At 40.1% G+C, this 14,588-nt stretch overlaps 1 protein-coding gene across 1 annotated transcript in view; it reads right to left on the reverse strand.

Annotated features, from left to right (window-relative positions):
- The window catches only part of IQCK (IQ motif containing K), a 216,423-nt gene that overhangs the window by 164,365 nt on the left and 37,470 nt on the right, over positions 1 to 14,588 (reverse strand). The window contains exons 5-6 of the mRNA XM_037057114.1: positions 3,412 to 3,464; positions 3,207 to 3,284 (exon numbers count right to left, since the gene is read on the reverse strand). Coding sequence (XP_036913009.1) covers positions 3,207 to 3,284; positions 3,412 to 3,464 — 131 coding nt within the window. The remainder of the gene's footprint in view (positions 1 to 3,206; positions 3,285 to 3,411; positions 3,465 to 14,588) is intronic.

A 14,588-nucleotide genomic window follows, 5' to 3' on the forward strand; every position in this document is an offset into this window, starting at 1 on the left:
TACAATTGACAAGTTCATAGAATGAAGAAAACAACTCTGGAGTACTCCAATCAGTCCTGTCCACCTTAATTGGAACTGTCCATTTGACCTGGGGATCTCAATTCCTAAACCAACATTTCTCTCCAGACTTTACTTCTGAGCTTCAGAATGATATTTCCAAGTGAACATCCTAAAGACACCTCTATCTAAACGGGCCCAAGACAGAAATCATCTTCATCCTTAAACATAATTTTCAGGCTGTCACTTTGCTTCTTTTCTAGGCCTCACCAACCTGGGAGCAAATCTTACCTTTCAGGCATACCCCTTCTCCAACCCTAAATTCATCCTGTGTCATCCATCCATTCTACTCAGTCCATGTCCCTCCTTTTTCATTCCTCTTGCTTTAATTCAAGACCTAATGGCTGTAACCATAGCCTTAGAAACAGCACCTTCAACTCCAGGCTGTCCTCAATCTCACATGTTCCCTGTACTCTTCGGAGTAATCTTGCTAAAACATTATCATCACATTATGCCTCTGCTCCAAAACTGTTTAATGCTCATTATTGCTTATAGAATAATGCCCCAACTTCATGCTTTTACTGAAAACCATAATCCACCTCCTAACTCCCTTCTAGTCTTACTTCCCAACCAATCCCTCTAGAAGCCATCTCTGCTGGTTTCCCATGCCTAAAAGAACTCCTATCTTCTTCTGCCTTTCTGCCCTTGGCCTTAAATACTCTTTTCTGATGTATCTCTCTTCCTAAGTCCACAGTGCCATTCAGTGGCAATATGAGTAAGCCACATGTTACTATGAGCTGGGCTGTTTCATGATCCCATGTGTAGGCGCATCTTCATAATCACTACATTTTATTAATGAGGAAGTAGAGGCTTAGAGTGACCTACTATAGTGCTTTTAAAATATGTCCATACATGCTTTTATACTCCTCTCTCCAAAAGGTAGAGCCTAATTCCTCTCCGGTTGAATGTGGTACTTGAGCTGTACTCAGGGACTCACTTCTAACAAAATACGGTAGAAGTGGCGTCCAAGACTGGGTTATAAAAGGCATCTCAACTTCCTTCTTGTCTCCCATTCTGAAGGATGCTCATCACCCTACTGTGAGGATACTCAAGTAGCCAGTGGAAAAGCCCATGAGGAGAAAGCCTGAGAGGCCTTCAGCCAATAACCATTACCACGTGTGTGAGCTATCTTAAAAGTGGCTCCTCTAGGCTCCACCAAGCCTTCTTATGCGTGCAGCTCCTGTGACATCTTAACTGTAACCTATGATAGACCCTGAAACGGAGCCACCCAGCTAAGCTGCTCCCAAATTCCTGACCCACAGAATATAATAATAAATATTTACTGTTTAAGCCACTAAGTTTGGCGGTAATTTGTTATACACTAATAGATAGCTAAAACACTTACCCAGAGTCATGAGACTAGTAAGCAGTAAAGACTTAAACACTAAAGTTCCTTCTTTTAATCCCAACCTAACACTGCCAGAAGTGCTAGTTTATATTTTGTTTACATAACCACCCAGTCTTTAAAAAACCTTGACAGAATTTCTCCATCAAAACTGACCTTCTTGCCATCTTTACATTTAAGCCCTCCTTGAAATGCACATTCAGCATGTTCCTGCCCCAACAATGTCCATATTTGCCTAAGTTCTCACCCCCTCCATTTTCAACTTCCCAGCTCTAAGCTCTCAGCTGTAGTACCTACATCCTAGTGCTATGAAAATTAAATCAGATAATATGCATAAAAAGGGCTTAGCAAAGTAATAGTTTGATTATACTATTTATTTAGGCACAACACTTCCTCTGCTATGTGAACAAGGTCTCAATTCTGTATTGTATATCGGAATCACTTACGGAACTATTTAAAGAAAAACAACAAAAACAAAAACAATGCTCGGACTATACCCTGAATTAATAGGTGTGATTTAATAAATCTTGGGTGAAACCAGGCAACAAAAGATCCCCAGATGATTTTAGACTGTTGGATTAGATCAGAGGCGATTTTACTCTCCCTTCCCATTGCCCCCAGCCACATGTCCCAACATCTGCCAGTGTCTGGAGACATTCTTGATGTTGAAGACAGCTAGGGTGCTCCTGGCACATAGTGAATGGAGGCTACAGATGCTGTGAAACACCTTTCAGTGCACAGGACTATCCCCATAACAGAAGTGCCTGGTGCTAAATGTCAATAATGCTGAAGTTTGAAAAACCTGGATTAGCTACTGTTTTCTGAATACTGGTTCCTACTTGCCTCTCTAACTCCTCCTGTCAAGGGCATCCTCAAGAAGAATACAGCACCTGACTTCTTGCCTCTCAAAACCAAATCTGGGCACCAACCAGCTTGGCTACCGCCCCAAATGAGCTGGCCCTGGGCCTGCCAGGAGGGCCTGGGTGTGGTCTTGTGCCTCCCTTTCCTTGTAGTGCTTTGCTATCATTTGAATTACAATACTCACTACAGAAACTACTGCTAGTTGTAAACACCTCTCTCATCCCAGGGTCTGGAGCCATAATTTTATTCATCTCTGCTTTCTCCAAAGTACCAAGCAGTGTACCTTGCACTTGGTAGGTGTTCAATAACTATTTGTTGCATTGATTTAAATTAGTATCATTTTAATTTTTATGATGCCAAGAATGGTGATACAGGTGCTCAATAAATGTCAGTTGCCATCATCATCTTTGCTATATCACTGATGCAAAGTAGCTCACATGAAATAATATTACTAATTTTATATGATATAACTTAATTGTATATGCCTAAATAACAAATTTTAAGATTCTGGAAGAATGTACTATAGTTCAAACTGATTACTTCTGTGAGAAGACTCAGATTAGAATGGGTCAATTTATCTTTCAAGTTTGAAGATTTTGAATGTAGAACTGAAACATATCACTACAAATTAATTAAAAAGTTTAACCATATTTCCTGAAGCATAATAACCTTTAAGGGTAAGAGTGGGGAGTGAATGAGAAGAGAGGGAATGAGAGGGAGAGTATAAGAATTGTTTAAAGTTTTCTATTTTACTTCTGAAGTGCTTCTTGGATAGATGCCCTTAGCCTAGAGTAAAAATAACAAGAGACAAGGGCCACAGACATGACTGACTTGGGAGCATGGATGGATTATATGAGTTAGTTCTCTTGGACTGGAGAAAACTATCATTAACACAATTTTAAAATTAGGAATAAATGATTCAAAGCTTTATGTCAGCACTTACTATTGCTTCAGCCACTGCTCCACAAACGGAATGGAGAAGAATTCTGTGAACAGCTTCCCTGCCCTCTTTGGATTTTGACTGGTCATGATGCCATATGTTTGATTGACAAGAAAACAATAACCAAGAATTCAGTCAATTGTTGCTATTCTGCTTGCAGATTAACACTATTGGCTCTTTAGGGTCATTGAATACTCATGAAACTTACTTGTATAACCACTCAGTCAGAAAATCACAGGCAATGAATTTGGTTCTTTTCCTCTAAAAAGAGAAGAAAGAATTAAATTACCTTCTGCTTGTCTGAGCAAGACAAAAGAAGAGCAGCTGATGGCTTATATTAGATGAAGTATGCATGGATGCTCTATGAGGACTATAAGCACATCAATAAATATTAAGTCAGGTGACATAAAGAGTTCTAAAGACATTTATCCAGTCATTTTTGGATAAGCATATTTTCTGACAGAAGGGGCTATTAAAAGATAGTGTCCATAGTAGGGAGCTTATTATATGCTTTTAGAATTTTCTCATAAGGATTTTATTAAATCTAATTTATTGCTTTGCTCCAGTCCACTAAAATCCTCAGAACAGCATTACTTCAGGTCTGGGTACCACTTTCAAGTGTGGTAGCCAGCACACAGGTGCCATTGGCCAGTACAGTTGACCCTGACAGTTGTCTACCCAATAGCCACTCTACTTCACTTTTAATTGCTGGAAGAGACAGAGAGATACATCAATTGGATGCCTCCCATATGCACCTGGACAGGGGATCAAACCCACAACCTAGGTATGTGCCCTGACCAGGAATCGAACCTGTAACCTTTCACTTATAGGATAGCACTCCAACCAACTGAGCCATACCAACCAGGTTCCTATTTCATCTTTATCAATTCTTTATTAATAGCAACCTGATTGACAATAAGTTCAGGTGAAGAACTACATTTCCCTGCCTCCTCTAGGAAAGGGCAGCCAAATGACACAGTTCCATTTTATGACACAGAAATGGATATACTCTAGATTCCTGAGAAAGTTCTGCTCTTTCACTTCAGCCTGGAACACAGATGTAAGGCGAGAAGTGGAGCAGCACCTCTCAGACATGAGGCCAAAAGCCACAAGCTAAAGATGGTGGAACAATTTGTTAGAAGTAGCCTGGGCCTTTGATGACTTCCTTAAGTCACAGCACCAGCTTGGGCCTGACATACTCTGGACATCTTGATATGCAAGGAAAAAATAAACTTCACTTGGATTACTACCACTGTTCTTGAGTTCTCATAACATGCAATTGAATGCATGACAGATAGCTAGTAAACTACAGGGGAAAACTATGCTGGGAGTAATGGGGGAGAAGACATGCTGAGAAGGGCATTGGGGTGGAGCACCAGGTATCCTGCCTCCTAGGACATTTAAATTCTCTTGTAATCCGGACAGAGTCAGTTAATTTCTTTTAGAGAATTGTTATTTAAACTGGGAGACAGAGGGACCCTGCCTCTCCTTCTAAGATGGCATGGGCTAAGAACAAAGTAAATCTAGAAGTTGCCACATGTACAGATCCCTCCCAAGAATGAAGGCATTACAGAGACTGATGAAAAAATCCTTCTTTGCACCTCCAGGTCTACCCTTCTCCACCCTGTTGCATACATCAGGAGGCTCATTTTATGGTTCAAATAACTGGGCTCCTTTACTCTCTAGTCGGGCCCTACCAATGGGAGATATCAACAGGAGATCTGAGAGAGAGGAGAGAAAAAGGCAGGGTGTTAGGGTTTGAACTATGCCCCCACCTGTCCAATTCATATATTAAAGCCCTAACCTTTGGTAATGCAGAATGTGATGTATTTAGAAACAGGATAATTACAAATATAATTAGTACAGCTCAGCCACTCCTGAAAGACATAGCAATTCCAAGGAGAGTGAACTAATTTGGTGTTATATTAGCAAGAAAAAAGGGAGGTGCTATTGGGTAGACACCCCAATGGTAGATTCCTAGTGAAACTGTACTAGACCCTGAAACCAAAATCCCCTGGACTTTTCAGGTACATGAGCCAATGATTCATTCACTTTTTTTTTGTGAAGCCAGTTTGTATTGAGTTTTTTATTGCTTGCAACAAAGACTTTTAACTACTATTTCTTTCTTCTCCAATTAGCTAATTCCCATTTGATCTTCAAATGTCCTCAAGAAGGCTTTCTGAGCATTCTCACCCTCTTCAAATTAGAGTAGGCTCCCCTCACCCCCAATTCTCTGTGTGTTCCTATCATAACACCTCAGATATAACTCCCAGACTATGTAGCTACCTCTCCTATTGAACTATAAATTCTCTGAGGAGGGCATATGTCTTCCTTTTCTTCATATTCCCAGTGCTTAATTGAGTGTCTTGCACACAGTAGATGATCAGTGAGTGGTGAGTAAATTAATTAATGAGTTTACAATTCAACTTTCAAGCATCAAAGTAAAAAAAAAAATTCAGGTACCAGAATTCTGACATTTATAATTAGGAATTGCTATATAATTGTGTACAATTACGCCTTGCTTTCTTTCCATGATATTTTATTATGAACATTTTTCTTTTTTTTCCTTTTTACCCCTTCACTTTGAAATTGCCAACTGAGTTTTAAAATCTTAAATAAGATGGCAAAGATTGTTGTGGAATTTATTCTCACCAGATAAAAAGATTTTCAACTGAAAGCTTTATTCTATTTGTTAGTAAATAAAATATAGTGGAAACTGAATTGCTGGAGATTGTTTTTTAGACTTTTACCTGATTGCTGATAGCCTTTAATTTAAAAAAAATTTAAATTGAAAGTGCTAGAAAGGGGACTAAACTTAAATGTTCTAAATCATGTAATGGGGCTTCTAAGTTTGCATTGCAAGATTAGAATTCCCTTCAAAAAGTCATCTTTAACCAAAATAAGAAAATGCTTGTAAAACGATGCAGAAATATCCAGCCAAGATAAAGGCATAGGTAGATATACTTTGCCTCCTCACACAACCAAAAGAAGGACAACAACATATTTAAAAACAAAAAACAACCAGAACTGCCAGAATATTGAATTGTATGGAAGTCCAACAACTAATAAGTTAAAGAAGAAACATTCATCAAGACTAGTAGGAGAGGCAGAGATGGGCAGCCAGGGTGCAGAGGAATTACGGCAAGGCAGCAGCTAGAGAAGCAGCTGGTCCTACATTTGCAGGTGGATAAACTTGGAGGAACAACTGGGGAGCAAAACAGACCATGCAACCCAGGGTTTCAGCACAGGGAAATAAAGTCTAAAACCTCTGATTGAAACACCTGTGAAGACTGAGGTGGCAGGAGAAACTCCCAGCCTCATAGGAGAGAGTTTACTGGAGAGACCCACAGAGTCCTAGAATGTACACAAAACCACCTATCTGGGAATCAGCACCAGAAGGGTTTAATTTGCTTGTGGGTGGCAGAGGAAGTGACTGAAAGTCATCCGAGAGCTAAGCAAGTGGCATTGTTCCCTCTCTGATGCCTCCCCATATACAGTGCCACAACGCAGCAATGCGAGTTGCTCTGCCTTTCTAAATACCTAAGGTACCACCCCTTACTATATAACAGGCTTGCCCAGAAAAAAAAATGGCCCAAACAAATGAACAGTTTGATAAATACAACTAAGTGATGAAGAGCTAGTCAACATATCAGATGCAGAGTTCAAAACACTGGTAATCAGGATGCTCACAGAAATGGTTGAGTATGGTTGCAAAATAGAGGAAAAAGTGAAATAAAAGAAAATGAACAGGGGACCAAAAATGAAGGGAAGGAAACCAAGACTCAAATCAATGGTTTCGAGCAGAAGGAAGAAAGAAACATTAAACCAGAACAGAATTAAAAAACAAGAATTTAAAAAAATGAGGAGGGGCTTAGGAACCTCCAGGGCATCTTTAAATGTTCCAACATCTGGATTAAAGGGGTACCAGAAGGAGAAGAGGAACAACCACAAGTGGAAAACTTATTTGAACAAATAATAAAGGAGAACTTCCCCAGTCTGGCAAAGGCAATGGACTTCCAGGAAATCCAGGAAGCTCAGAGAGTCCCAAAGAAGTTGGACCCAAGAAGGAACACACCAAGGCACATCATAATTACATTAGCCAAGACTAAAATGAAGGAGAGAATCCTAGAAGCAGCAAGATATAAGGGGACAGTCACCTACAAAGGAGTTCCCATCAGACTGTCAGCTGATTTCTCAAAAGAGACCTTGCAGGCAAGAAGGGGCTGGAAAGAAGTATTCCAAGTCATGAAATCCAAAGACCTACAGCCAAGATTGCTCTATCCAGCAAAGCTTTCATTTAGAATGGAAGGACAGATAAAGTGCTTATCAGATAATATCAAATTCAAGGAGTTCATCATTACCAAGCCTTATTATATGGAATGTTAAAGGGACTTAGCTAAGAAAAAGAAGATAAAAAATATGAACAGTAAAGTGACAAGAAACACAACACTATCAACAACCAAACCTAAAAAACAAACAAACAAAAATGAACTAAGCAAACAATTAGACCACAAACAGATTCACAGAAATAGAGATCACATGGAGGGTTATCAGTGGAGAGGAGGCAGGGGGAAAATGGGGAAAAGGTACAGGGAATAAGAAGCATAAATGGAAAGTGCAAAATAGACAGGGGGAGGTCAAGAATAGTATAGGTAATGGAGAAGCCAAAGAACTTATATGTATAACCCATGGACATGAGCTAAGGTAGGGGAATGATAGTGGGAGGGAGGGTACAGGGCAGAGGGGAATGAAAGGGAGAAAAAAGTGGGACAACTGTAACAGCATAATCAATATGCTATTGAATATGCAAAATATATTAAAAATGAATAAATACTTATACAGCAATGCCAATATATATCTAGCATAAATTGCCATATAGCAATTTATTCAATCCTGCACCTATAGGGTGGTAGTGTCTCTCTTGCCAAACAAAAGATTTTTGTTGGGGCATTTACTATATTGTTTAGTGGTGAAGATCCCTTCTATGAAAGGAATTCAGTTTGACTTACTTTATTAAATAGACTTAAAATAGCCAAACTGTCTGATGTATGAATATCAGGCAGAGAGATTTAATTATTTTGTTGCAAAGCAATAAAATGGAAGAAATTGTGTTTTCCTTCTGTTCTGGGCAAACGTGAATGTGCTGTGAATACTCAGACATGTGGAACAATGGAAATAATGTTCAGCTGTGGTTTAGAAACTATCTGCTGGGAACTGAAAGAGAGAATAGAAAGCAAATGAAAACTCATGGTGTTGAAGAGACAAGAGGAAGCAACAGAGAGAAAAATTAAAAGTGTGAGATTAGGAGAGTGGAGCACCCAGGAATTTCCTAATGGAGACAAATACACTAGGTCATGATTGTTAAAGGGTAAAAATGTGTAAGTGTGGCAAGCAGAGAAAACAGGTAAGACAACTTCAAACAAAGTTTAGAAGCAATTTTAAAAAAAATCCAGAATTAAAAGGAAAAGACTAAATATCAAGGGAGAAGACATCACTGCATCATCATGAGTCTGCCACTTACTTTGCAATGCATCCAAGAAAACAAGAGAGCTGGACAGAGGGGACTGATGGATTGGTGTATGGATATGCAAAGAAGCAAATAAAGGAAAACAGTAACTGAGGAATCCAGGTGATAAATATGTGGGTGTTTACTCCAAAATTCTATAATTTCTTCTATACATTGGGGGGAAATGTTATAATAAAATTGAGAGAAGGAACAGGGGAGAACATCATCATAAAAGACCCAAACCTCAAACAGAAAAAGCAGACACCAGGATTCAATCCAGACAGTATTTCGTACTGACTTTTATGTTGGACACACATATAACAGCAGACGGACATATATAATTTTATGTGTATATATTACACTATATATACATATAATAGGGGGACTGAAGACTAGAAAGAGAAACGATTCACACTGGAAAGTCACTGACTCAGTATCAGGTAACTAATATAATTACACCCAGAAATGTCAAAAGCACATGCTTTGTAAGGTTTAGTGAGGTGCTGCTGACTATGGATGCTGTGTGGATTGAGATTCTTTGGGTTTGTGAGGGATAGAAATATGCTCGGCTTACCTTGGTTACTGGTCTTTTTTAAAAGTCATTTTAGTGTAGATTTAGCTGCAACAAACAACCCCAAATTCTGAGAAGCTTATACTATCAATAGTTTATCCTCACCAATGTTACATGAACATTTCAGCCAGCTGGGATCTCCACTTCACAATGTCTTTACTCTGGACCTCAGGCTGACAGTGTAAAACTCCTTCTGAAATATGGCCAGTTATCAGGCAAACAAAAAAGAATATGGTGAACCATGCTTTGACTCTTAAAGTGTGTTTGGAAATGACGTACTGTTACTGAACCCAACCAGTAGGGGACGGTCCAACTGTTCACCACTCGCAGGCAAATCTCCAAAGATGGAGTTTGGTGGAAAAGAAAGGAAACTTTTATTTAATGGCAAGTTTCTGCCTAAAAATATCTGGGTAACAAAAGGGGAAAGGAAAAGGCAGAGTGTGACATCAAAAATAGTTATTTAAATATTTGCCATTACAACTACTATATAGGTTAAAGAACTGAAAATAACACAAGAATGAAAATCTGTTCACACCGCTGACTTGCCATCAAGGTCTTTGGAATTAATGGCAAGGTTCTGCCTGAAAGCTCATACCTTCTAAGACACCCAAAGAAAAATCATTCTGTCACCCTCTACCTGCTCAGTTCAAGGTTGAGCCAGGAACCTCTTCTCCTACCCAAAAGTATAGTAAACATAGGTGGCTTAGCTGGCCTCCTATGAACAGTCACTGTCCAATTTCAGGCATCTTTTGGAGTCTGTGTTCCAGGCCTCTGATCACAAGCCCACACTAGCCACCACTGGCAAGACTGCTGGAGACCACTGACATGACCCCCAACCCCCTATCAGGGGAGAGGAAAGACCCAACTGACTTTTTGCTTTCCTGTGTGCTCTGAAAGCAAAAGTCCTCTCTCAGAATCCCGTGCACGCCGAAAGCCAGTGGAAGTGTCCAGCTTTCCAATGATGGACCTTTTCAGCCATGTTTGTCATTGTCCCTCTTCCAGCTGCCATGTTTAGCAAGGGGGTAAAGTCTCCAGCCACACAAACACAGCTCCAACCCCATCCCCATTACTGGGGAGGTGTGTCCCCCTGTTACAACTCATCATGTCCATTCATTCCACTGACTAAAGCAGTCATTAGGTCAAGCCTCCCTTAGGAAGAAGCCACAAATATTTTTGAATTATAACATATTCTAGCACATGTAAGGAACGTAAGAATTTCTCTGACCAGGGACAGGGCCAAAGCTCAGGAAAAAGCAGACCAGTGTCAACAGCTGTTCAGGGCACAAGACAGACTAGCCATAGTTGTCTACCAGTAGTTCTGTGACTCCAAAACAGTTTCTAGTTTCTAGTTCTGGTTTTAGTTCTTGCTCAGCTCATAGTCTGTGTGGCTTCTTTCTCAATTTGCTGGTGCTATTTCTGCTGTTCTTACCTAACCGATTTTTTCTCCTCTTCCTTCTCTGCTTCAAGGTCTGCTAACTCATGGCTTTCTCCTGGTCTTTCCTCTTCTACTCACACTACAGTCTCCATTCTTTCTGTTATCTGACATCCCAGCTCCACAGAAGGGAGAATCTGATTGGGCTGGTTACACATAACTCAGGACTGACCATTCCTGCTGGGCAGAGCCAATGTACCAGATTGTTTGCTAGCCACTTGCCATCCAAAATTGGCTCCACATAATGCCTGGCACTTAATCCTGTTTCAATCACTAGTGGCCAGGGTGATGGGAAAATGGACAACACAGGGACAAAGGGCTGCAGATAAGGCTGTGAGCGTGGCATGTACTTAGAATGTCATAGCCTCCCTTTCCCATGCGGATATTCTCCACAATAAGTTTTCAGACACCCAATACCCCCAGACATGATGAAATTGGTCAATACCCATGATCCTAGAAATGAGCACACACTTGTTCTCCGACCAGGTGCCAAAATACTTATCACAGCAAACTTCAAACAAGGGTTCAATTTTTCCCAACTGCAAAAGAATTTCATTAAAGAAAAACTGATACTTCTCAAGGAAGTTAAAAATATGCATTCATAACATATAATATTGTCTAAGACTTCCAGCATGGGCCACATGGTCCTTTCTAAAAGTATTCTTTTTTCAGGGGACTTATGGCCAAGATGGAGGCATAAGTAGACACACTGTGCCTCCTCATGCAACCAAAATAAGGACAACAACAACTGAGAAACAAAAAACAACCAGAACTGACAGAAAATTGAACTGTCTGGAAGTCTGACAACCAAGGAGTTAAAGTAGACATATTCATCCAGACCAGTAGGAGGGGCGAAGTCAGGAAGCTGGGATGGAGAGGGCTTGTGGCAGGGCAGCTGGCAGACCCTGGGTGCACAAGGTGGCAGCAGGTAGACCCAGTGATGCAGTGGATTGTGGAGGGGCACAGCATGGAAGGCAGCTGGGCAGTCCTACATTCAGTTGCAGATAATCCAGGTGAAACTGGGGAGTGAGACAGACTACAAAACCCAGGGTCCCAGCATGGGGAAATAAAGACTCAAAACACCGATTGAAAACACCCATGGGGGTTGAGGTGCTGGGAGAAACTCCCAACCTCAGAGGAGACTTCATTGGAGAGACCCACAGGGTCCTAGGACATACACAAACCCACCTACATGGGAATCAGCACTAGAAGGTTCCAATTTGCTTGTGGGTAGTGGGAGAAGTGACTGAAATCTGGCAGAGAGTGGAACAAGTGCCACTGGTCCTTTTCTGACCCCTCCCCCACATACAGAACCACAACCCAGTGATTGGGTTGCCCCACCCTGGTGAACACCTAAGGCTCCATCCCTCATTATGTAACAGGCGTGTCAAGAAAAAAAATGGACCAAACAAAAGAGTAAATCAAAGCTCCAGAAAAAATACAACTGAGCAATGAAGAGATAGCCAACCTATCAGATGCACAGTTCAAAACACTGGTAATCAAGATGTTCACAGAACTGGTTGAATTTGGTTGCAAATTGGATGAAGAAGTGAAGGCTATGCTATGTGAAATAAAGTAAAATGTACAGGGAACCAATAGTGATGTGAAGGAAACTGGGGCTCAAATCAATGGTGTGGACCAGAAGGAAGAAAGAAACATCCAATCTGAAAATAATAGAGAAACAAGAATTCAAAAAATTGGGGAGAGACTTAGGAACCTCCAGGACATCTTTAAACATTCCAACATCTGAATCATAGGGGTACCAGAAGTAAAATAGGAAGAACAACAAGTGGAAAACTTATTTGAACAAATAATAAAGGAGAACTTCCCCATTCTCACTAAGGAAATAGACTTCCAGAAAGCTCAGAGAGTCCCAAAGAAGTTGGACCCAAGGAGGAACACACCAAGGTACATCATAATTACATTACCCAAGATTAAAGATAAGGAGAGAATCTTAAAAGAAGCAAGAGTAAAGGGGACAGTTACCTACAAAGGAGTGCCCATAAAACTGTCAGCTGATTTCTCAAAAGAGACCTTATAGGCACAAAGGGACTGGAAAGAAGTATTTCAAGTCATGAAATCCAAAGACCTACATCCAAAATTCCTCTATCCAGCAAAGCTTTCATTTAGAATGGAAGGGCAGATAAAGTGCTTCTCAGATAAGGTCAAGTTAAAGGAGTTCATCATCACCAAGCCCTTATTACAGGAAATGTTAAAGGGACTTATCTAAGAAAAAGAAGATTAAAAATGTATACAGTAAAATGACAGCAAACTCACAATTATTAAGAACCACACCAAAAACAAAAACAAAAACAAAACAAAGCAAACAACTAGAACAGGAACGGAACCACAAAAATGGAGATCACATGGAGTGTTATCAACAGGGGAGTGGGAGGGAGAGAAGGAGGGAAAAGGTACAGAGATTAAGTAGCACAGATGGTAGGTAAAAAATAGACAGGGGGAGGGTAAGAATAGTATGGGAAATGTAGAAGCCAAAGAACTTATATGTATGACACAGGGACATTAACTAAAGGGGGAAATGTGGTTGGGAGGGGGTGTTCAGGGTAGAGGAGAGTGAAAGGAGGAAAATGGAACAACTGTAATAGTATAATCAATAAAGTATATTAAAAATTTTCAAAAGTACTCTTTTAGAAAATACTTTGCTTTTAAAAGTATTTTATCCATTACCACTTAACCCCCTTATACCCTCTTAGTAAAAGGAGTCATGCTAAAATAATTCTACCAACCTTTCCTGTGAAAATCTATTTTTCCACTCCTTATAATTTTTTTTTCAAACAAAGCTGATGGCATTTCTAATCTTCCTTATTACTCAAGGCTAGGAAATGGAGTTACTTCCCCTACTTACCAGAACCCTAGCACCTTTGAAAAGATATTTGGGTATTCGATTTTTAAAAAACTATAATAAATGACTATGCAAGGAATGCAAAAAGGTTCGTTTTACTGAATTATTCACAGTAGCAAATGACCTACCATGTTCTATCATGTCAGGTGATTATCAAGACTTATCTGGAGTTAGAAATAGTTTCCTGTTACCAAATATTGTTTATAATACTCTTCATTGTACTGGAATTTAATGAACAACAAAAAATCAAAAGGGAAAATTTTATGTTGCATGTGATAAAATAGGAAAACTATCTATCCAGACTCTGCATTAAATTTATATTTAAAGCTGCAATAAGATTTATTTTCAGCCATCATTTTAGTCACTCATAAAACTCCTAAATTTAGCAAGGTGCACTATTCCAGTTTGGCCCTGTTTGGTAAACGTCTACTGAGGACCTATTATGTGTCAATCCCTGCGCTAAGTGCTAGAGATAAAGAAATGAGTAAGACACGACACTACTGTAGTTAATTCAGCATCATGCAACCATCCGTCAGCTGGGTAATAACTATGATGTATATAGAGGATTAACCCCATAGCCAGTTCCAGAGTGGACCCTGATAAGGCAGTCCAGATAAATCCCAACTCACCTTCCACCTACACCTAAACCAATCTGGTTCACACTTACCCTGGCCCAAGGTATTCACTGGAGCAGGAATGAGCAGGTAATCAACTTCAGAATGGTATGAGAGAGGCCAGTAAGCCAGGATAAGTGGAGGAGAGAAACTGAGACAGATAGCTGAACCAACTGGCAGAGCAATTTCCAGTCAGATGCAGCAAGTCTCTTCCAGAAAGATAATGTCTAGGCTTCAGTTATATTTTGACTCCAGGCCCAGAAAAACAGTAGAACCGTGTGGGTGACACCAGAACTATATGCAATGACTAATAACCCCCTGCTCTGGCACTGACCAATCAGTGGAGATCATGACCCTAAAAGAGCCCTCCTGGAAAACTTATGAATAATCTGCTGACCA

Source organism: Sturnira hondurensis, unplaced genomic scaffold (assembly GCF_014824575.4).
Source record: "Sturnira hondurensis isolate 20B ecotype Veracruz unplaced genomic scaffold, ASM1482457v3 Scaffold0009372, whole genome shotgun sequence".
Taxonomy (NCBI): domain Eukaryota; kingdom Metazoa; phylum Chordata; class Mammalia; order Chiroptera; family Phyllostomidae; genus Sturnira; species Sturnira hondurensis.